Source organism: Tenrec ecaudatus, chromosome 18 (genome assembly GCF_050624435.1).
Source record: "Tenrec ecaudatus isolate mTenEca1 chromosome 18, mTenEca1.hap1, whole genome shotgun sequence".
NCBI classification, from domain to species: Eukaryota; Metazoa; Chordata; class Mammalia; order Afrosoricida; family Tenrecidae; genus Tenrec; species Tenrec ecaudatus.
In genome coordinates, this window is record NC_134547.1 from 11,331,402 (window position 1) to 11,354,216 (window position 22,815).

The 22,815-nt window shown below is 57.0% G+C and overlaps 2 protein-coding genes across 3 annotated transcripts; one reads left to right on the forward strand and one right to left on the reverse strand.

The window, feature by feature from the left end:
- Positions 1-518: 518 nt before the first annotated feature.
- TMEM160 (transmembrane protein 160) lies at positions 519-2,874 on the forward strand. Its single transcript, XM_075536563.1, has 3 exons — positions 519-750; positions 1,958-2,050; positions 2,545-2,874. The coding sequence occupies exons 1-3, from the start codon at positions 543-545 to the stop codon at positions 2,802-2,804; spliced, it is 561 nt and encodes a 186-aa protein (XP_075392678.1). The 5' UTR covers positions 519-542; the 3' UTR covers positions 2,805-2,874.
- A 181-nt stretch (positions 2,875-3,055) lies between these two features.
- NPAS1 (neuronal PAS domain protein 1) lies at positions 3,056-21,843 on the reverse strand. 2 transcript variants are annotated; one of them, XM_075536945.1, is made up of 11 exons: positions 21,722-21,843; positions 21,026-21,261; positions 10,379-10,452; positions 10,015-10,104; positions 8,346-8,520; positions 6,173-6,288; positions 5,776-5,933; positions 5,363-5,469; positions 4,819-4,966; positions 4,074-4,168; positions 3,056-3,522 (listed from the first exon to the last, which is right to left on the reverse strand). In XM_075536945.1, the coding sequence occupies exons 1-11, from the start codon at positions 21,841-21,843 to the stop codon at positions 3,056-3,058; spliced, it is 1,788 nt and encodes a 595-aa protein (XP_075393060.1). The 2 variants fall into 2 exon arrangements, with proteins under 2 accessions (XP_075393060.1, XP_075393061.1); XM_075536946.1 differs by lacking the exons at positions 3,056-3,522; positions 4,074-4,168; positions 10,015-10,104; ... (1 more) ...; positions 21,026-21,261; positions 21,722-21,843 and having other exon boundaries at positions 4,819-4,919; positions 8,346-8,445.
- Between the last annotated feature and the right edge of the window lie 972 nt (positions 21,844-22,815).

Genomic DNA, 22,815 nt, shown 5'->3' on the forward strand with positions numbered 1-22,815 from the left:
AAATCGGGCCACATGGCTGTCTAAGGGCCATAGTTTTAGGGGTGCCACAAGTCTTACTCCCACTAGTAAGCCTGCTTTTGTTTTTCTTCTTCTTTTGAATGGTTTTGAATTTTGTTCCAGTGTGCTGTGGATAGATGAAACACTGGGCTGAAGACAACAAAACACGAGCAGTAGCTGTTTATTGTTGGAATTCATGGCGAGCTTTTCTTTTTCCTCTGGACTTTCTGGCGTTTTGCAAAGTTTACAACCCCAAAACTACAAGTCCCAGGAAAGATCATGCCGCGGGCTCCGGAAGATCTAACTTCCTCAGCTGCAATGATCTCTGGGATCTGTAGTCCCGTGACAATAGCCAGTTGGGCCGCACTCTGACAGTATAAAGCCTGAGGCGGGAACCACTGCCATTCCGGCCAATGTACAGTATGCACTCGGACTAAGTGGTAATCCGACAACCAATAGGCGACCGGATCCGCCTGACTGACGCGCGCCGCAGCCTATAAGAGGTTCATTAGGCGGGGCGAAGCGCGCTAGCTGTAGTACGAACTATGGGAGGCGGCTGGTGGTGGGCTCGGGCTGCCCGCCTCGCCCGACTCCGCTTCCGGGGGTCGCTGGTGCAGCCACAGCGGCCCCGGAGCGGGGGCTCCCGGGGTCCCTTCGTCCCCGGGCACAGCCCTCGAGCAGGGGCTTCGCCGCCCCCCGTGTCCGAACTGGATCGCGCGGACGCCTGGCTCCTCCGGAAGGCGCATGAGACAGGTTGGGGGCCGGGGCCCCGGGCCGGGGCTGCATGGCAGGGAGGCAGCGTCTGAGTGGGGACTGAGGTGGGGTGTCTGCTGGAAACAAGGCCGGGGATCTGGATGGACAGGGGCTTCCATGGAAGCTCCGGGGCGCTCTGGCTTTCAACTGCAGCCTGCAGGAGTGGGAGGGTTTGCTAGATTGCACGGTGAGTTAGGTTAGCGGGGTGCAGCCGAGGTCGCAGAAGTGGGGAGGCAGAGCCTGGCAGAATGGGGTCCCTCTGGATGAGAGCGGGAAGAAACCCTGGCGGTGCTGCGGGGTAAGCTTTGAGCTCTTGACCGCAAGGTCGTGGTAGAACCGACCCCCAACTAGAGTAGGCGGGCAGGAGTGGGGGAAGATGAGGCGGTCTGTTTCCCTAAAGATTTAGTGCAACGCCATACAGGGTTGCTAGGAATCGGAATGGGCTGCCTGGCAGTGGGTTTGGGTTTTTTGGTTCAGCGATGAGAGCGATGAGAGCGAGGCTTCTGGGGCTGCCTCCGAGAAGCCAATGGAGATGCGGGGTGGGGGGGTGGAGTGGAGCACTGCACTCTGCATAGGCGGGAGTGCTGATCCCACCAAGAAGAGAGAAGTTTCTGATTGGGGGAGAGCACGACCAATAGGAGAGGAGCTGTTCGCCCATTGGGCGGAGAGGCGATCTGGGCTTCAGGGGGCGGAACCTCGTGGGAGGGAGTCCCTAGTTCTTTAGGATGAGGCCAGCTAGCAAGCTGGGAGGCTGGGGTGTTGCCCCTGCGCTAGCCCGTTAGCGCCGCAGCAGGGATTTGGATATGGGGTTGAGGGGGCATGGGGGCGTACTGGTAGTAGACAATGGTATTTGAGGTGAGGGGAAGAGGGAGACGGTTTATCCCAGAAGTCTGAGAAAGTTGAAGGAGCCACCCAGAAGGGTTTGGGGGCTTGGGAGGAAGTTGAACTCTCTGATCCCTGCCCTCCCACCTCGATTCTACTACAGTTTTTTCAGATGATGTTGCAGGGTCTGAGAGTGAGGGGTTCAGAAGTGCAGGGGTGAGGGTGGATTTGGGGTTGTGGGGCTTCTAGGATGAGTGGGATGTGGGCGAGACACCCCCCTATTCCTCCCTACCTCGCCTCCCCCCCTTTTGACTCTCAGCGCTTCTGGGTCCGTGGAGGCGGGTGGCAATGCTGAAACCCCTCCTACCTCTTTCTTTCCTCCCAGCCTTCCTCTCCTGGTTCCGAAATGGCCTCCTGGCGTCCGGTATTGGGGTCATCTCCTTCATGCAGAGTGACATGGGTCGGGAAGCCGCCTATGGTGAGTGGGGGCTCCCCACAATTCCCTTCCGCCCTCACTGGGGAATGCAGGCAGACACCCTCATTTCCTGCCCCCCATTTTCTCTCCACTCCTACCCCTTGGACATACCTGAGAGCTCATTGACAGCACAGGCTAAGACCGTTCCGGGGAAAGGCAAAGTTCCTTGTCCCAATATACAGAGCCCTTGGTCTGGCACTTGCGTGCATGCATGCGAGCTTCCTGCTCTGTCTCCTCTCTGCAGAATGGGTAGGGCTGGGCTCAGCAAGCTACATCTGTGGTTCTTAGCAGGGCGTTTGGACAAGTTCTAGAAGCCCTCTCTGGTAGGCTCTCATGCTGCCAGCCCTGTGTTAGCCCTGACCCTGACCTTGGTCATCCCCTTCCTGACCCCAACTTGGCTCCCAGCCCCACCTGTGACCCTTTGGGTACATTTTTGTACGCAGCCCCCTCAGCCCTATCCAGCCCTGACCAGCTTTCCCGGCCCTTTCTCCCCGCAGGCTTCTTCTTGCTGGGCGGCCTGTGCGTGGTCTGGGGCAGCGCCTCTTATGCCGTGGGCTTGGCTGCCCTGCGGGGGCCCATGCAGCTCTCGTTAGGGGGTGCCACCATGGGAATGGGGGCCGTACTGGCCGTCAGCCTGCTTTGGGCCTGCGCAGTCGGCCTCTACATGGGCCAACTCGAACTGGACGTGGAACTGGTGCCTGAAGACGACGGGACAGCTGAAGGCCCCGACGAGGCTGGCCGGCCACCGCCTGAGTGACTGCAGCCGCTGGCCCTGCGAGCAGGACGGCCTGGGGCCCGCAGGCCTGGACATTAAAATCTGACCCTACCTTCCAGATGTTGAGTGTTCTATGCAGAAGGGGGAGGGGTGGAGGAAGGAGGGAGAGACCGGAGAGAACATCAGTACAAGGAGATTGGCACTTTGCCCCCAGGGACAAATGCCGCCGGAGGGAAACTGGTGTTTAATTCTCCAGGGGCCTGAGCCTTGTCCTCCATCCCCTGGCCAGGCTCTTAGTCTTCCCCCCTCTGCTCCCTGGTGCCCGTGGGCCTGGGGTAGGACAGGCCCAGGGCCGGGTAGTAGGCCTCAGGACGCGCGGGGCCCGGGCCTAGCCTCTGCAGGTGCGGGTACAGGAAACCCAGCTCTGTGGGACCATAGCGGATAGGGCCTGGCGTGCACAGACCCCGCATGCTGGGCGCCAGGAAGCCCGCATGGAACAGGGATGCCGGGGGCTCCCCGGGCAGCGCCAGGCCCCAGGGCCGCACCACGTCTGGCTTCAGGGCCCCTGCCCGGATGACCGATGTGAACTCAGGCTGTGGCCGGGTGGGGCGGCCTGGCGGGGGGGCCTCTTCCCCGCTGTCCTCAGGGTCTGTGGCATTCCCTGGGCCAGGCTCTACTTTGATGCGCTTGCCCCGGGTCTGGGGACGCTCATCCTTGTCCGGGGGCGCAATCTGCTTCCCTTCCACTGGAGGGTCTGGCTCTGGAAGAGGAAGATTCTTGAGAGGACTGTGCGCGCGCGCGCATGCGTCCCCAACTGAGATTTCCCATCTGCGGAACCCGGCCGGACTCATTGGGCCCTAGCTGGGGGCTCAGTTGTGTAATGGTTAAGGGCCCAACTGCGAACTGAGAGCTTGTTGGTTCAAACCCCGCTCTGAAGGTAAAAGGAAGGATTTGGCCGTCTGCCTCCACAGATTTCCTGCCCTTGGGGAACTCTTTAGAGAGCAGTTTGTGGGAGGCGCTCATCCTCAGAATCGGCTCAGTGGCCCAGTTTGGGTTAAGTGTATGGTAGGGGCCCGCATAGCGAAGCCTAGACCTGTGCTGGCTAGTCATCAAATATTCCATGATGGAACGCTCTAGAACTGCGCTGGAGCCGCCTGCCGCAGCGGGAGTGACAGAGCTTTGGAATGTGATCAAGGGACCTGAATTTCTCGTTTAACTTCAGCCCATGTAAACTCCCACCTGTGACTGGTGGACATCTGGGCTCTGGAATGTGTGTGTGTGTGTGGAGTGGAGGGGGAGGTAGTGCCTCACCTGTAGGCTGGGGCTCAGGGCTGGGCGGATCCTCAGATGTCACCCTGGCCGGAAGCTGGAATGCGTCCAGAGGCGTTTGGCTGCCCTCAGCTTGGCTGGGGACAAGACCATATAGTGTTGGGAGCATTGGGGGGCAAGCTGCCCAGCCTCTGGGGAAAGTAGCTGCCCCTCCTGCCCCTCCCTACAGTTGAATGCAGACTGTAGACACAAGCTCCATCCCGTGCCGCCCCTCCCTGAGACATAAAAGGCCCTCCTTGTACCCTCAGCTCCCTCTCTGCACAGCAGTCAGAAAGGTGCACCCCCAAAACAGGCGACGGTGTTCCTCTCTTACTCTACAACCTTCCTTGGCTCCCCGGTGCCCCTGGGATCGAAGACATTGCATTATGAGCTGGCCCTGCCGCCTCAGTGCTCCAGACTCCATAACCTGGATCCAGCCCAGGGATATGCCTGTGCTCCCTGCCTGCAATGCCTTCCCCTGGCTGAAACCAGCCATGATGTCCCGGCCCAATCAGAGTCAAGTTCGACTCACACCTCTCCCCACCCAGGACCACGGTGGTCTGGTTCCTGCCTCCCTCACACTTTCTAGACCCGAAATACCAGCCGCTGGGTCCTGGTTTCCCTTCCCCTGCGGGTGTCTTCACACCGCTGCCTGAAGTATGCCCCGTCTAGAAGCCCCCATGAAGCACGAGGGGTGGGTTACAGGCGGCTGAGCTCCGAGCCCTGGAGGAAGGGGGCGTGGCCTCACCTAAGCACGTGGCTGACCCAGAGCACGTGGCGCTCCCCGGGGTTCTTGCCACTCACGGCCACCGTGGCCACGGACTGCAGCCAGACGAAGCCCCCAGCTCGCTGTAGCCAGCGGTAATAACCGGTCATCACCTGGCCCTTGTCCAGTACTGGGTCCCGCCCAGGACAGGGTGAGATCAGAGGAATGGGGTAGGTTGACAGGTGAGAGAGGAAGACCAACAGAGAGACAAGGGACCCAGCCGTAAGAGTTGAGACAGGGAGAAGAGAAAAAGAAACGGACTGTCAGAGGGGGCGGTACCCTGGCGTCAAGGCCCCCTGGCTCTTGAAGGGTGGGGATGGGAGACCCAACAACCTGCCTCTCTCCCACCCACCCTCTGAGCCCTTGCTCAGTCTCCTGGTTCTTCTGGCTGTGCTGACTTAGGCTGCAGGTGCAGCAGGAAGGACTGCAGTCAGCCAGGAAGGACTTCCAGACACATTGGGGGCATTCAGGGCCCGGAATGAGGGTAGGCAGGAAGGGCTGGGGGTGGGGGCGGGGCAGTTCTCACGGTCCAGGTGGCTTTGGCGGATTCTGGCTGCGTCCTGACCGTGGACGAACTGGTAACAGCTCCGGCCCACCAGCTCTGAGGGCCCCAGGTCCATGTGGTCACTGACTCTGAGGGCGGGAGTGACAAAGAAGAAGGGGAGGGGGAGGAGGGATCCGAGGCCATGGGTGGGGGTGGGGGAAGAGGCAGGGTTGGCATCCAGGTCACCCTGAGCAACTCCGACCGTGGGGAGGGGGAAGGGGTGTGTGTGCTCTGGTCCTCTGTTTTCCCCTCTGTCAAACAGGCACGTTAGCAGCACGTCTTGGCCAGGAGCACCCTGGAGGTCCTGGGGAAGGGAGGCGCAGGGCTCCACAGAGTACACCTGGTGGGGAGGGTTTGGACCCGCCCTCTACCCTGCCACCCTCCGACCCCGGTACCTGCTCTCACAAGCAAGGATGGTGAGCCCCAGGCTAAGGCGGAAGACAATCATGTGGCCATGCAGCGGCAGCTCGGCCAGCGGGGCTGGGGGCAGCGTATGGCCCAGCGCCACCAGGCCCAGCGCGCGGGCCCGGAGGCGCCCGGTCACGTGGATGACCTGCTGGCGGTGGGCGTGGTTGGAGGGGCAGGGGTCGAAGGGGTGGAGGGGTGGGGTACACCAGTCTTGGGGCAGTTCCCTGACCCAGTCCCCTAAGTTCCACCTGCTGGGGACCCGGGGCCTAGCTGGGGGCCTTCCCCAAGCCCGGGGGCTCCCCAAAGCTACGGTCCCGCTTGGCGCAGGGCAGGCACGGAGTGGGAGTGGGAGGTCAAAGTCGGGGCTGGAGTAGGCACACGCACCTTGTACCCCGACGCCTTGACGTGCAGCCCGCGCTTCGTGAGGGCGGATTTCATGCGGATGAAAAAGGAGCGCTCCTGGACCCGCGAGGATGGGGCCACCTGGGCGGGGCTGGCCTCTGGGGCCAGAGGAGAGGAAGATGTGCTAGTCTGGAGGAGAAAGGCAGGCACCCACGGCCAGGCCTAGCAGCCGGCCAGGCCAGATCAGATCCAGGAGACTCACTGGCCTCCCCGAGCCCCCCCTCCCCCAAGCTCACATCCAGCCCTGTCCCTCTGCTCTGGGTCCTTAACCTGCCTGGCTGCAATCTCGAGTGTGGCTCGGGGTAAATGTGAACTGTCAGAAGCGGTAACCCCGAGCCACACTCTGGATTACACTGCAGAGAAGTCCCTTAACAAAATACAGACATAATTACACTGCCAGGGAGGTTACAGCCCTTAGAAGAAAGCCCAGCTCTTTCTCAAGGCCATGGTGACAGTTCGGCTACTCAGTGGGAGTGTAGTGGTTATGCGTTGGGCTACAAACCCCAAAGTCAGCAGTTCAAAGTCACCAGCTGCCTCAGCAAAAGAGGAGACTTTCTACTCTTTAAAGACTTATAGTCTGGGAAACCCACAGGGGCCGGTTGGACCTTGTTGTCCTAGAACAGTGGTTCTCCACCTTCCTCACGCCGCGACCCTTTCATACAGTTCCTCCTGTGGTGGTGACCCCCCCCCCATAACATTATTTTCGTTGCTACTTCATCGCTGTCATTTTGCTACTGTGATGAATCGTCATGTAACGATCTGATAGGCAGGATGCATTTTCATGGTTACAAATTGAACATCATGAAAGCATCGTGATGAGTCACAAAAAGAATATGTCATTCTATATTGTGAACTATTTATTTCTAATGGCAAATCAATGAAATGTCGTGAAGCACGGTGTCGCATGGGGGACAGTCTTCATGCCGGGTACTTGTAGGTGGGCGCATCTGCATGTGGGCGGACCTGCCTGGAGACGGATAGGGGAGCGGTGTCTTGGTTCCTAAGACCATGGGAAAGATGTATTTTCCGCTGATCTTGAGCGACCCTTGTGAAAAAGGTCGTTCAACCCCCAACGGGGTTGAGACCCACAGGTCGCTGTGAGTCTAAGTCAACTCAATGGCAGTGAGGTTTTTTGTTTGTTTCTAGTTGTCTTGGTTGTTTCTATGGGAGCAGACAGCCTCCTCTTTCTTCTGAGGATTGCCAGTGGGTTGGAAACTCCGATGTAGCGATTACCTTTCCAGAGACAACCTGACAGCACCCCCAGGACTCCTCTACCCAATATAAAGAACACCCTATTCATCCCAAAGGAGCCTTGTTGGTGGAGAGGCTACTAATCGGTAGAGGTACTGTCTCAGAAATTCACAAGAAGCAGTTCTATCCTGTCCTCTCCAGGCATGATAAGTTGGAATCAATTCAATGGCCGGGAGTTACCGAGTTATTTATCTCAAGCAAACCATGGTGCCTCTCAAGGTCTCAGAGCTCAAGGGGCACGCTCTCCCCCCTCAGCATCCCAGCGGCCTTCCCCACTGGAGAAAGGAGCTAGGAGCCCAGTCCCTGGAGCCGGGCAGATCCAACTCCACCAATTACAGCACCTTGCCTGCTCCGTACTGGGCCTCAGTTTCCCCCCTCTAAACAAGAGGGTAATCATAGTTTCTGTTTTGTAGGGTGGTCCTTGGGGGGGGGGGGCCTCGGGTCAAGGCAATGATGTACTTAGAGGCACAAAGGCCAACCTCAAACACAACCATTTATAAGCCTGCATTTTTATCCCTAAAGCCTCTCCATTAGTGCTCCAACAACTCAAGTTCAGCTCACTGCTTCCAGTTGATTGTGACTCTCAGTGACCCTATAGGACAAGGTAGAGCTGCCCCTGTGGGTTTCCAAGATTGTAACTCTTTGTAGCCCAATGCTTAACCATTACACCACTAGGGTTCTCTCTACAGCTCAAACCTGGGCCCCCAGGCAATCTTAAAGGAGCTTAGATGCATTTAAGGGACCCCAGTCTCAGCACCTCCATTCTGACTCTGATTCACTTTCTATAAACTTGCTTTTGCACAAGCTTTGGCTTAAGGAAGGTCTAGCTGGGTACAGCACATCCCATGCCCCCCCACCCCCTTACAGGCCTCTGGCCTCATTCTCTGGGGGCCCATGGAGTTACCAATCTCTGGGGTCTCGGTCAGCGAGGAGGAAGAGGAGGAGGAGGATGAAGAGGAAGAGATGGAGGACGGGGTGGGAGGTCCGGGCGTCCGTGTTTGCATCCCCAGCTGCTCCAGCACCTCTGAGTGGTCCCCAGGATGGATGTAGTCGAAGACGCTGCTGCCCGTCAGCTCCACCTGCCGGCGATGGAGGAAAATGCACGGATGAGCGATGCGCGCGCCAGCCGCAGGCTCAGGTTGCTACAAGCAGGCTCGCTCTTCAAGCCGGTCTTGGGACACTACTTTATTCAGGGAGGATAGGAACTTCAGCGCTTTCCGTGCCCGCCCTACTTCATATCCAGTGAATATTGAGGATTTTTCTTCCCATGCCTACTCTATTAAAGTGTGTGTGTGTGTGTGTGTGTGTGTGTGTGTGCACATGGGCAATGGTTAGTAGCTTTCATTTCCCCCACCCTGTCCACTCCCCACCGCATGCAAGATGGAGTGGAACTGCGGACACAGGCAGTGAATGGCTTTCAAAGGCAAATCCCTTTAAGCAGAGGATTTGTACATAGAATCCTACCTCTTCAACCTTCTCACCAAACACCCCGGTTTCTCCATTCTGTCCCCCACTCCCACCCAATCCTCACCACTTTGTTCCTGCCCAGGTCCTCACTGGCCCTCTGATCTCTGGTCTCTCCTCCCCACTCGAATACCCTCCACAATGACCAGGTCCCCTCCTCCTCTCAGACACCTCCCCTTGGCTGAGGTCCACCAGCCTCCCCCTTCCTTGCTCTCTCTTCCATCTCATCCCTTTGAACTCCCTCACTTCCTCTGGTCCAAAGCCCTCTCCCTCTAGGGTCTTCCTCCCAGAAAGACCAATCATCGCTTACTGCAGAGCTGTTCACGGAGGCCAGAGGCCCACCCCAACCATCCAAGCTCCCCCAATTTTCCATTTGCCAAGAGCTTTGTAAAAAACGACAAAACGTGAATGTCAACTGGTCTTGAATGACGTAGTAAGGCCAAGCTGACACCTGGTAGTTTGGATAGAATTCTCATAGAATTCCAGGATTTTCCACAGTGGAATTCTCCAGCACTCCAGACTGGGGACTTGGTTTTGAGTTCACCTGGAGCGCAGCCTCCACCATCTATCTGGCTGTCTGCAAGGCTGCTCTGAGGCTGGACAGGATTGGGTGGAGCTAGCAGACTATGGCAGACTAGGAAGAAAGGGCTGGTTATCTACTGCCCGGAATTAGCCACAGACACAACCAGTTTGTTCTGTTGTGCATTAAAGTGTATGTTTTCTCACACTCGAATGCATATCCCTTGCAGAGCAGTTGGTGCTGGTAGCCAGGCACCCTCTAATTCCTCTGGTCTCAGAGAGGTGGAGACCCGTTTTTCCATGGTCCAGTAGACCACTAGACTAATTGTAGTCAATGTATCTTTCTTTTTAGACTAACTTTTTAATAGTGGTACTGGACCACATGTCTTTGCATATTCATTACTCTTCTCTACCTTCCTCTGGACAGAGGGAGAACAATCATTGCACCTTAGTTAGCTGCTCACTAACTTTAAAACAAACAAACAAAAAATAAAAAAAATAAAACAAACAACCCAGTTGTTGAGAGAGAGAGAGAGAGAGAGAGAGATGCACTGGTCCAGCGTAGAAAATGACCGCTAGGGGGCCCTTACCTGTGAGAGGCCCAGATAGATGGAGACAGTCTCTGATATGTAGAGAAACTTCCCCTCCTGGTTCAAGGCAAAGACGAAACCGTCCAGGGACTAGAGAGGGGAAAGACAGAGAAGGGTTAAGGGAGGGCCAGGCGTCCATCTATCCAGCTTAAAAGTTTGTGAGAGGGGCTCAGAAGCCTGGATCTCTGTCTGTGTTGGACTGTTTGGTGTAGAGGGGGGCTTCCAGTGGGGGTGTGTGGGAGCAGGGGCTCAGAGCCTTATGGATGAGAACGGATGCTGAGCAAGTGGCTAAGTGCGCGCATGCAATTCCCCATAGTGGCCACCAAGCGGCAGCAAAGAGCAGCAGGCAGGGAAGGCGCCTCACCTGCAGAATGTGTCCTCCCAGGTGCTGCTCGAAGACATCTGAGACCAGCGCCAGCGAGGCCCTCCGGGCTGGGGCTAATGCAGAGGGGAGGAAGGAGGGATGAGGCCTGGAGGTTTTGAGCAGGTCCCCTTAAAAGCTGCCCTATAAATCACCCTTTCATGCCTTCAGTCCTGGCATTTTGGAGACCTGGGGCCCCTCCAGAAGGCGCCCCGGTAGTACAGTGGATTAGGTGTTGGGCTTTTAACTGATAGGATGGCAGTTCGAAACCATCAGCCACTCCAAGGGAGAAAGACAAGGCTGTCAGCTTCTGTAAAGATTTACAGCCTCCGAAACCCTATGAGTCAGAATCAACTGCATGGGTTAGATTGGGTGGGTTAGATTGCTGTTGGGGGTCTCTGGCAGTTACAGAATCTCCTGTCAACTTGAATTAAGGGGTGGAGTCTAGCCTGTCAATCAGGTGGCAGCTTGATGACCTCATGTGGAGGCCAACTAGCTCTCTGGAGGACAGACCCAGTCTCTCTGCCTTCCCTTTCCTCATGTTGAGACACTCGGAGAGCTGGAGGAGACACGTGGAGACCCATGCCAGCACTGAAATTCTTCCACTACCACTGGATCCACAAGACTTTCTACCCACTGGCCTGTGACCTTCCCGCATTCCGCATCATTGCATGTACTGTGTGAGTCTAAAGAGGAATGTATGGACGATTATCAGACATATGGGCTCATATTGGACTTATGGACTTGATCTGGGCTGGGATGTTTTCTCAATATACAATCGCTCTTTTATATAGCTCTTTCTTATACACATATGATGGTCTCTGGATTCGTCTCTCTAGTCAACCTGGACTAACACAGGGTCCTTAGGTCCTGCAGGCGTTGGGGGGGTGGGGAGGGAGGACTTGGAGGCAGGGAGGGACACAGAGAAATAGATGGGAGGAATAGGGAGACAAATAGAGAAACTGAGGCACACAAAGGGACCCACCAAGAGATGCAGAAAGGAATTCATTCATGTTGCAGTCATTCATCCAGCCAGGAAGCAAATACTCCTGGGTGCTAGGCCCTAGATTGGAGGCACAGAGCTCCAGTCCTGCCCCCATGATGCTCCCAGGACAAGGGACATGGTAACAGAGTTGTCCTGTGTGACCGGTGCATGAAGAAGACTAGGAGAAGTTGATGGGACACAGAGAATCATGGGAGCGACCGCCCAAGGCCGGAGCCATTGGAGCTCAGCCCTGAAGGGCAAGAGGGGAGCAGGGAGGAGACTGACGAGTGGGAAGATGGAGGCAGGCAAAGACTTGGGGAGACAAACAGAGACACAGAGAGATGGATGGATGGAGGAATGAAGATGGAAACTCACTGCTGTGTCCTTGTCACCAGAGTAGGATGACTCCAAGTGTGTGTGTGTGTGTGTGTGTGTGTGTGTTGGGTCTGGGCTGGCCGTGATTTTTTTACTCTATTTTTTATTAATAAATCATTTTATTGGGGGCTCTCACATATATGATCACAATCCATAAATCAATTCTAGCAAGCAAACTGGAACAGATGTTGCCATCGTCCATTCCAAAACACTTTCTTCATGAGCCCCTTGATATCAGCGCCTCTTTATTCCCTTCCTCCCCCACCCTGCCACCTTCATGAACCCTTAATATGTTCTATCGTTATGTATTTTTTACATATCTTTCACTGTCCAATAGACCCCTCTACATACAATTCTGATATTATTCCCCCTCGAGGGGGGGCTGTGATTTTTATGGAAGCCGATTGCCAGGACTTTCTTCCGCAGTGCTGCGGGGAAGGATCAATTAGGTTAGCAGTCCAGAACAAAGGAACGCTGGCGGCACGGGGGGGTGGTGGTGCAGGTTAGGTTGGAAGGGAGAAAGACGAGGCTGTCTGCTCCTGTCAAAGCGACAGTCTCAGAAACCCACAGGGGCGGTTCCACCTTCACGTATAGGATCGTCATCAGTCTGAATCCACGCCATCGGTGGCGGTGGGTTTGCTTGTTTGTTTAATCTAATACAAACCATCTGGGAGACCTAGGGACTCTGGAGAGAACAAGAGACATGGAGACATTGAGCCAGAGATAAGGCACTAAGCCACGGCCTGGCTGTCTAGGGGAGTCCGACGGACTTATAGTGACCCCCCTCTAGAGCAGAGTTTCCATGACTGTCAGTCTTAAACCCAAGCGGACTGCGTGTTTCCTTGCGGCTCATGGGTTCAAATCGCTGACTTTCAGGGCAGCGCTTAACCCACTGCCCCACCAGGTCTGTTCTTGAGACAGGGATGGGGGGAGAATATAAGTAGATGGGGAAGAGAGAGAGAAACAAATAAGAGGGTGTTGAATGGAACAGAGACACAGCCCCCTGACCCACCTCAAACAGGGGATCCTCAGATCTCATCCTGGGGCCCCCACGCTGCTCGGCCTCAACGGAGACCCCTGAGTCCTGGACACCCCCTCTGGAGATCCAGACACTCCAGGGAGGCCGAGGGGAGACGGGTGCCTGGGAGGGCCCCCGGGAAATCGAGTTCCTGCAAGGCTAAGGGCCCAAGATCTGGTGCCAAGACCCAGTGCTTGCTGGGCCTCCCTCGCTGGGTGCCTTCAGACCAGTCCCTCGCCTCCCTGGGCCTCAGTTTCCTACTCTGTCACATGGGTTTGCGGGGCACCAGTCTCAGGCTGCCGAGAGCTCGCTGGGAGCTGCAGGGCCCTGGCACAGACAGGGGTCGGTCACCCCAGCAAGTCCAGAGGACAATATTGTGATTGCGACGGTCCAGCACACCTGGCAGGCGGGAGGTGGTGGGCGACTTCGACCCCGCCCTGAACGTGAAGCCCCGCCCCTTCTCCCAGGGGGCGCTGCCTGTGGCTCGCTCGCACCCATTCTCCCCCCACCTCCCCCGCCCCGCCCCGCCGGGAACGCCGGGAACAATAACAGGGGAGGGGGTGGGAAGCGGGGAGGGGCCCCCAAGATGCGCCGCGAAGCAGCCGGGTGACAGGCGGGAACAATGCGGCTTGCTAATTGTCGCAATTTTCTCCTGTCATTTTTGCTAATTCCTTCATTTTCCCTCTCTCGGGATCAGCCGGGGTCAGACGGAGCCGCTGCAATTAACAGCGTTAATGGGCGCTGGGGGAGGGGGCGTGGAGGGAGGGCTTCGGGATCCACGGTTCCCCAAACACTGGCCCGCCTCCCTCATGCTCCCCACATCCCCCAGGGCTGGGAACCCCTTGGAGTTTGTCGCCATCACTGACTGCCAATAATAAGTATCCCAGCCTCTCCCCGCTCCCCAAGTCCGCCAACTTCCGGACTCCTACCGCCTGCACCCCAGCTACTGGTCCCCCAGAGTCACCCCGTGGGTCTTCGCTCCACCAAGGGCTGCCCCCCATTTCCCACGTCTGGGCCCCAGCGTCTCGAAGTCACTCCCCAAGCGAGTCCCGAGTTTCTCTCGTGCCTGAGTCGCCCAGGGGATGGACAAAACTGTGGCAGGGAGAATGTGACAGAGAGGCAGGGGGGCCCCAGGGGAATCACAGCGGGGCATTGAGGGGCAGATATGGAGGAAGAGACCAGGTGGAAGAGAGGGAGTCTGAGGGGCAGAGAGGAGGGACTAAGGCAAAGAGAGAGGTTCAGGGCAGAGAAGTGGGGCAACCAAGAGAGGAATGATTTTCATGGTCTTAATGGTCCTGAAAAGACTGGTCTTGGGGGTGAGGGGCTGGACTTGCTTTACGTGGGCACTGGAATCGCCCCATCCTCAAAGTACCTGGAGTCCTTGATTCTTGGAGGGAGTGGTGCCAGGGCCCTTGGGCCTACACTTTTGTGTTCCTGAGAGCAGGCAGGAGGCACCTGAGCCCTCTGTACCTCGGCCTTCTAGAGCAGGGGTTCTCCACCTTCCTCATGCCAAGACCCTTTCATACAGTTCCTCATGTTGTGGGAACCTTCCCCACCCATAACATTATTTTTGGTGCTACTTCATCACTGTGATTTTGCTACTCTGATGAATCAGGTGAGCTTTGTGGGAAGAGTCATTTGACCTACAAAGGGGTCTCGACCCACAGGTTGAGAACCGCTGTTCTAGAGAGTTCCTAGAGCAGGTCTAAGGCCCCTGCCCACACGGAGTCACCTGAATCCACCCACTACCTTCCTGGACCCCTGCCGTCACCTCCCCACAGGCTCACTGCACCTCACTTCATGCCTTCCCCTCTGGGGTGTTCCCTGTGCAGTAAAGTCACATCTAGCTCCCCCACAACCACCGCTGCCACCGCTCCTCTGCTCCTGGCTCACCTGGGCCCCGGGGTTTGGGTCTAGCCCAGCTCACCTCCTGCCCCCTTGCAAGACACCCTGGCCTCAAGCAAAGCAGAATCAGTGCACCCCAGGGCCTTTGCACCTTCTGCCACTCTTCCTCCAGCTTCCCCCACTCCTAAACTCCAGGGTCACCTCCTAAGGAAGGAGGAGGCCAAGCGTGACTTGGGCTCCAGGAGGGTGGCCCTCCACCCCTCACCCAGTTCCACTTCCACACCCACTGGCATCATGGTGGTCCCTATAGAACTGGTTAACCGTCCCCCATCCCCCCCCCATGAGTTTCTGGGACTGTAAAACTCTTTATGGGTGTAGAACACCCCATCTTTCTCCCGCAGCAGGGTGGCCAGTGGTTTCAAATCACTGCTCTTGCCTCCCCACGGCTGCTCCCTCCCTGTATTCCACAGTAGCCAACAAATATTTCTGGAGCCCTTGCTGGCTCTGTGGGTCAGGCCACAGGGTCCAACGTTCAAGGTCTGTGGGACAAAGATGATGCCATTTGTTCCAGGAAATGCGTCCCAGCCGCTGAAACCCCAAGAGGCAGCTCCATTCTGTAAGATGTCAGCTGTGTCCGGCTTTGTCCGCAGCAGCGAACTACGGACAACGAATCCGCCCCATCCCTGAAATCCACACTTGGAATCTTGCAGGAGCCCAGGCTGCGAACCAGCTGAGTACTGGGCTATGAACCAAAAGGGTGGGCAGTTCTAGCCTACACAGCAGCTCTGTGGGAGAAATCCCAGTAAAGGTCACAGCGTGGCGCATTCTTGGGGACAGTCCCTCTGTCACACGGGGTCTCTGTGAGTTGGAAACAACTCCGTGTCAGCGGCCGGGAAGAGCAAGGGAAGATGAAGGGAGAAAGGACAACAGGGGAGGCGGGGTGAAGCCAACATTTAAAATCAAGCCCTGACCAGAGGGGAGAAAGGGGGGGGCTGGGGAAAAGGAGCTGATACCCAGGGCTCAATAGAGAGTCAATGTCTAGAAAAGAATGATGGCAACATATGTACAAATATGCCTGATACAATGGATGGATGGATTGTGATAAGAGTTGTAAGAGTCATCAATAAAAGGATCTGTTCATTTAAAAAAAAAAAATTCAAGCCCTGGTGGAAGGCTGACCAGATAAGCTGACATTCTGAAGAGAGGGAGTTTCTGGGGGTGGGAACCGAACCTGGGCAGACTCCCAGGTGCAGCTAAAGTTCCCAGTAGAGCAGCAAGGAGGTCAACATGCTTGAAGTGGGAGCGGTTGGCGAGGAGGAGAGAGAGCTAGCTTATGGGCGATGGGATTAGGAAGGTGGGAGTCTGAGGGGTGGGCGTGGGGGAGCCTGGTTGAGCATGGGCTAGGTGCCTACCCTGAGCACAGGGACTGCGTCCTTTCTCAGCTGGGACCCCAGCACCCAGAAGGGCACGCCTGACATCGAAGAGCTCATGGGTGCTTGTTGAATGAATAATGTGCCCTCCCCAGACCCAGAGACTGGGTTTCCTACATCCATGGCCCCATTTGATGGGCGGAAGACCGAGGCTAGAAGCAAGGGGCCTGGGAAACGCTCGCTGATGGAGATCCGGAATGGTGGCTGTCCGCACGGAGGACAGCTCCGCGTAAAGGACCCAGTGCTCACCACTGGACCGGCAGGTCACAGGGCAATAAACAGAGGCCAGGCTCAAGTTGTCAAGAGCTGGGATCTCTGCTCACGGGAGCGGCAGCCAAGAGATCAAAATGTGTACCACATCTGGCAAATCTGCCGCAGGAGACCTCTTTCGTGGGTGGGATGTGACTTTGAGGATGAGGCTGCGGCCAGGCCAAGCCGTGGTGTTTCCCATCGCCTCGGTGCACGTGCAAGGTGGACACTGACTAAGAAGGAAGGCAGAAGAATGCATGCACTTGAACGGTGGTGCTGACCGTGGGAAGCACGACGGGCTGTCCCGAGGGACAAACAGACCTGTCTTGGAAGGAGGACGGCTAGAATGCTCCGCAGAGACGGGCAAGGCGAGCGAGACTCCATCTGGTAGTGTGGGCGTGCTGTCGGGAGAGAGGCCAGTCCCGGGAGAAGGATGTCTTGCTTGGTCAAGTGGAGGAGCATCAGGGAAAGGGCAGGCCCTCGGTGACCGGGAGCGCCACACAGTGGCTGCCCCAATGGGCTCAAGCCTGAGCACTGTCATCAGGATGGCAGAGGACAGGGCAGTATTTCTCCCCCACCCTCCCCCGCTGTTGCACCTAGGGTCGCTGTGAGTCGGGTTTGATTCCGCTGCACCTCACCACCACAACAGGCTGTGGCCTTTGTGCTGGGAGCCCTTGGTGGTGTTGTGAGTTAAGCATTGGACTGCCCACCACAAGGTGAGTTGTTTGGAGCTGCCAGTGGCTCTGAGGGAGAAAGATGAGGTTGTGTGTCCCCATAAGAATTTATACTCTTATAGAAGGGTTGCGGGAAGGAGACAGCCAGTCAGGGTGCAGTGTAGCAATGATGAAACACAGAACTTTCGTCTAGTTCCTAAATGCTTCCTCCCCTCCCACTATCATGATCCCAATTCTACCTTACAAATCCGGCTAGACCAGAGGATGTACACTGGTAGAGATAGGAACTGGAAACACAGGGAATCCAGGACATACGATCCCTTCAGGACCAGTGGGGAGAGTGGCGATACTGGGAGGGTGCGGTGGAAAGGGGGAACCGATTACAAGGATCTACCTATAACCTCCTCCCTGGGGGACGGACAACAGAAAAGTGGGTGAAGGGAGATATCGGACAGTGTAAGATATGGCAAAATAATAATTTATAAATTATCAAGGGTACATGAGAAAGTGGGGAGCAGGGAGGGAGGGGAAAAATGAGGAGCTGATGTCAGGGGCTTAGGTGGAGAACAAATGTTTTGAGAATGATGTGAGCAACGAATGTACAAATGTGCTTTATGTAATTGATGTACGTATGGATTGTGGTAAGAGTTGTATGAGCCCCCAATAAAATGATTTAAAATATATATACTCTTGGAAATCCACAGGGCAGCTCTGTTCTGTTCTATAGAGTCGCTATGAGTCTGAGTCCACTTGACTGTAGTTGATTTGGGGTGTTGTGGGTGTTATTGTTGTTAGACTGAGGCCTATAGGCAGGACTTGGCCTGGAGACCCACTCACATGGCAGGCCGGGAGACAGAAGGTGGGACGCAGCAGCCAGCTCAGCTGAGTACAGCTATCAGCTGTATGACTTTGGATCAGTGACTTTACCTCTCTGGGCCTCTGTTTTCCTCTTCTCTAAAGTGAGATTTAAAACAGTGCTTCCATCCTATGATTCTGAGAGACTTAAGTGAGTAATTTCTCTATAGCATAGATCCTCTGTTACCGAATCAGTTTTGACTCATGGACTCTTAGACAGGCATACTTATTTATGGAAGCCAACAGCCTCATCTTTCCCCTTGGGGGTGGCTGGTGGGTTTGAACGAATGATCTCCCAGTTAGCAGTCCAGTGCCTAACCCACAGCGCCCACAGGTTACACAGAAGCCAAGACAGGGTTTCCAAGACTGCATCTTTATGGGAGCAGATTGCTAGATACGGTCTAAAATCCAAACAAGCAAGCCCAGGGCCCCTGAGTCAATTCCAAGTCATCGTGCCCTACAGAGTTTCTGAGACTGTAAATCTTTACGGGAGTAGACTCCTCTGTCTCCGGTAGAACAGCGGGTGGGTTTGAACCGCCAACAAAAGCCTAGGGTTCCTTCCATGCAGTGTGGAGTGAGTGAAAAGACTCCTGGTGGCGCCGTGGTCAAAGCGCTCGCTGCTACCGGGAAGCTTTGGAAACCCCAGAGACCGTTCTGTGCGCTGTAAATAGAGCATATCTGCCTGAAGTAGAACTTGCAGCCACCGGGTTAAAAATTGCTGGATGAACCCCTCACAGCGGCGCCGATGGAAGCTGGGCGACTCGAGCGAGTGTGCTCAGTGGCACCCCCTCCCCACTCAAGTGGTGCCCAGAGCATGTCCTTCCTCTAGCCTACATAATGTCTCTGGTCAGCAGTTCGAACCCACCAGCTGCTCTTCAGGAGAAAGATGAGGCTGTCTATTCCCAGAAAGACTTGAAGTCTTGGAAACCCAAAGGGGGCAGCTCTACTCTGTTGGAATCATGGTCCAGGCATTGGGAGGAAGGGTGAGGAGGTCAAACTCTCTCACCTTCAGACTGTGGGGGGGACCAGGCTTCCTTTTCTGAGTTCAGCTCAACCCCTGGGCTCACTGTGCCACAGTTTCCTCATCTGAATTATAGAAGCAGACCCTTGGCTTCTTGGTGGGGTCCCTTGAAGGAGATGCCCTTAAGATCTCACCGAGGGTGAGCGGAGTGGGGGAGCCCCACAACACTCCCCTGTTCTGCCCCTACTTGGGGTCAGAGGACAGGCAGGGAGGTGGCTAAAATCTACGGGTCTGCCAACCCCATGCAGGGACCTCAGTGGGTTCCAAGCCTCAAATTGCCCATCTAAGCAATGGGGGCACTGAGTAGAAGCAGAGCCGTGCAGCCACCACCACCCCTTCCTGGGTGTTCCCCTACCCACACCCACCCCCGCTGGAGAGCTTGGGGACAATAGACAAGATGTTTATTCCCCCCCCCCATTGCACATGTTGTTCGAGGTAATGACAGTAATCAGCGCTAATGCCGTATTCTCCCGACGCCAGTCAATTCGCCTAATCACCGCCTGGGAAGCCGGATTATTTAAATTTAAATGGTGATTTATTGCAAGCTTAATCAATGCTATTTTCTATCCCCCCTTCACCACCACCCCCCAACTGCTGGGGCAGGAGGGGAATTGAAACCCTTCCAAACCCACATTGAAACAACCTCCTTTTTTCCTATGGGGGGGATGCCACGAGTCAATAGCTGGGGTCCCCTGTTTATGTATATATTTATGTCTCTATATGTCCATTCACTGCCCTCAAATAGTCACAATGAAGCATTCAAACAGAACCTGGAGAGAATCATCCTGGTGGTAGACCAGCCCTCCGGCCTCCAGCGGAATGTCCCCTGAATCAGAAGAATCAGATCTGCTGTACACAGACGGGACACCTTCTGTGAGGCCCCCCAGGAGATCCCCACGGTCAATTAACATGCTCTGTAGCTCAAGGGAAGAGCTGGGGGTTAGGCGTTCCTGTCAGAGGTGCTGCTGCAGAAAAACCTGGCGGTCTTCGCCTGACAAGCCAGCCATTTGGCAGCCCTGGGGCCAAGACCTACTCTGACACACATGGGGTCAGAGTGGGCATAGACTACAACCCACTGTTCATGTGGCAGTTACTCTGAGTGGTGTGTGCAAGGTCAGCAGTTCGAAATCACCAGCCTCTGCTTTGGGAGAAAGATGGGGCTTTCTATGCCCATAAAGAGTTACAGTCTCGGGGACTCCAAGGGGCAGTTCTGTCTGGTCCCGTAGGGTTTCTGTGCGTCGGCATTAACTTATTGTGCCCTGGCTGGAGCACCCGGGAGAGTGTCAGGCACACAAGTAGGTGCTCAATAAAGGCTTCCAACAGCCTGGCAAGGTCATGTAGCTAATAGCTATCTAATCCACTGCCGGTAAGCGGCAGAATAGAACTGGGCATCACAGGTGGCTGTTTTGGAAATAGATTGCCAGCCTTTCTTATGAGGCATTTCTGAATGGTCTCCATTCACTTCCTTTTGGTCCGAAGCCCATCAATTTGCAGGGTGCAGACAGTTAAACCGTGCCACCTGGTGGCCACAGGCAGCGACCCTGGAGGACAGCGTGGAACTGCGCCAGGCTGGCTGTCATTTTTCAGGGAAGCTGTCACCAAGCTCAAGGGAGCAGCCAAGGGCTTAATGCCTGCCCCACCAGGGCTCCTGCTTTTTACCAATTACCTGGCCAATCCCCTCCTCCAGCCTCTGGGAAGTTTGGTCCTGTGATACACTTTACACAAGGGGCACAGAGAGGTCCCTCCACTTGCCCAGGGTCACATGCTGGAAGGGTGGAGTGGACACACAGGCCTTCAGGCAAGCCGTCTGCCCCCTGACCCCAGGTTCCCTGTGTCCTCCCTGGGGTCCTTCAGGCCCGGTGCATGGTCCCTAGGCCGTCCGCAAACATCAATCAGACCTAGGCACAGAGTCCTCCTGCCCGCCCCTGGAGCCTCTGTAACAAGAGTCCCATCCCCTGAGAAAAGGCATTGCATTGACTGGGGGCCTGAGCTCAGGGCTGAATGCACCAAGTCTGCCCGACATATGGGCCCGCTTTGGGCGCCCAGCAAGCCGAGGCTTGGAGTTCAGAAGCTCGGGCCGACTCCAAACCCCAGCTTTCCGAGCAGGAGGGGGTGCTGGCCTGAGTTTAGCACCTTGGCCCGGCTCCGTGGGCACTGGATGGGGTGAGGATGGGGGTCCTCCGCGCATGCGCACTCACCCAAACCGGCCGGCGGGCCCGCGGCTCTCAGTCCCCAAGGGGGCGCCCCGAGCGCGGCGAAGCGGCGCAGGCGGAGGTAGGTGACACTGAGGCGCACGACGGACGCCTTGTCCAGCTGGCTCGAGATGGCACCGGGCAGCGGGAGCAGCTTGGCCAGCTCGAAAAACTCCAGGTTTTCTTTCCCGCGCCGGGAGCGCGCCGCGTTCCGGGATTTCTCTTTGCGCTGCGCCTGCAGGCTGGGCGGGCGGCGCGGAGGAGGAGGAGCTGGGGGCCAGCAGCCGGGGCCTGGGGACCAGCCAACCTCCTGGGGCCTCGGAAAGGGGGGCCGGGGGCCCTTGAGATGGGGACAAAGCCTAGGGTGTAGAGACTAGAGGGGACAGGTGGAAAATAGAAGAAATATCTACTTTCGAGCCTTTACTTGGGGACCGGGAAGAGCGCCTGGTAGCCACCTTTTGGGTGAGAAGTCCCCAGTCCCTAGGAGGCTGGGTGGAACTCACCCAGGGGGCAGCTGGGGGGCGGGTTAGGGGACCTGGGCAGAATCTAATTGTGAACTCCCCCTGGGTGTGGCAGTCATGTCTAAGCCTAGGGGTGAACTCCCCCTGGGCGCCTACGGAAAGCTAGGTGTGAACTCTCCCAGGTAAGACTGCCCTGTCTCTGGGGGCGGGGCCGCGGCCTGAGGGGCCGGTCTTTGCTTACCAGGGTCCAGGCGAGGCCTTGACCATGAGCCCGGGCAGAAAGTCCCACGGGACACCGCCACCACCTCCGGACCCGCATCTGACCTCGCCGCCGGTGGCGCTGCTGGGATAGGGCGCCGCCATCTCCTTGGGGGGCGGGGGGCGCTCAGACGGGCTCCGAACAGCCTGCTGGCCCGGGGACCCGCCTCTGCTGCGGCAGGAAGGAGCCGGGACGGCGCTCAGGAGGGTGGGGGCCCCGGGAGGGGAAACTGAGGTCTGCGCAGGGATTGAGGGTCCCAGCCCGCTGTTGGCGCCGACTGGACTGGCTGGTGCCTCAGTTTCCTCTCCTTGGAGGAGCGAGGACGGAGCCCGCAGCTGCCACTCGGCCAGCCCCGGGGCGAGGACGTGCCCCGCCGCCGCCTCCCCCGCGCCGCCCGCCAGTGCGCCCGCCTCACGCCCGCGCCGGGCCGGCTCCCGCATACCAATGGGCGCACGCGGCGCGCATACGGATCGGACCGGCCCGCGCTATGCGTGCCCAGCATGCCCAAGACAGGCGGGGGCGAACGCCAGCAGGGCTCAGGCACACCGAGCCCCAGTCCACTCCTCCCAGCCCCCTGGGCTCTGCCCCCTACCCGCGATACACCACGAGACCACCCTAGGTGCCAGGTACCCTAAATGACCGTGCGCCTTGTCCCTAGGCTGCGCTCAGAAGAGGGGGAGGGGCCGAGGGTGGCAGAGACCCCCACCAGGCGTCCTGCCCAGGGACGCCCCTCTGCTCTTTGGGATGGTGCTAGGGGCCCCGGGTCACCAGCTCTCCCAAACCACAACTTCTTTCCCAGGGCGAACAAGCTCCACTCGGGGCCCAGGGGGGTCCTGGTCTCCAGCTCCCCCAGACTCAGGTACGTGTCCACCAGCTCCTCATTCTTCCAGGGCAGCCCCGACGCCCCAGGCGGCCCCCAGATCTCTCCGTCTCGGAACCCTGAACCTTAGCCCGGGACCCAGCTGTCCACGTTCCCAAGCCCCACCCCCACCCCTCAATTTCTCCAGGACTCAAGTACCCCTGTCATCCCTCCACCCCAACGTCAGGATCCAGGAACCACGTCCCGTCCCCTCCTG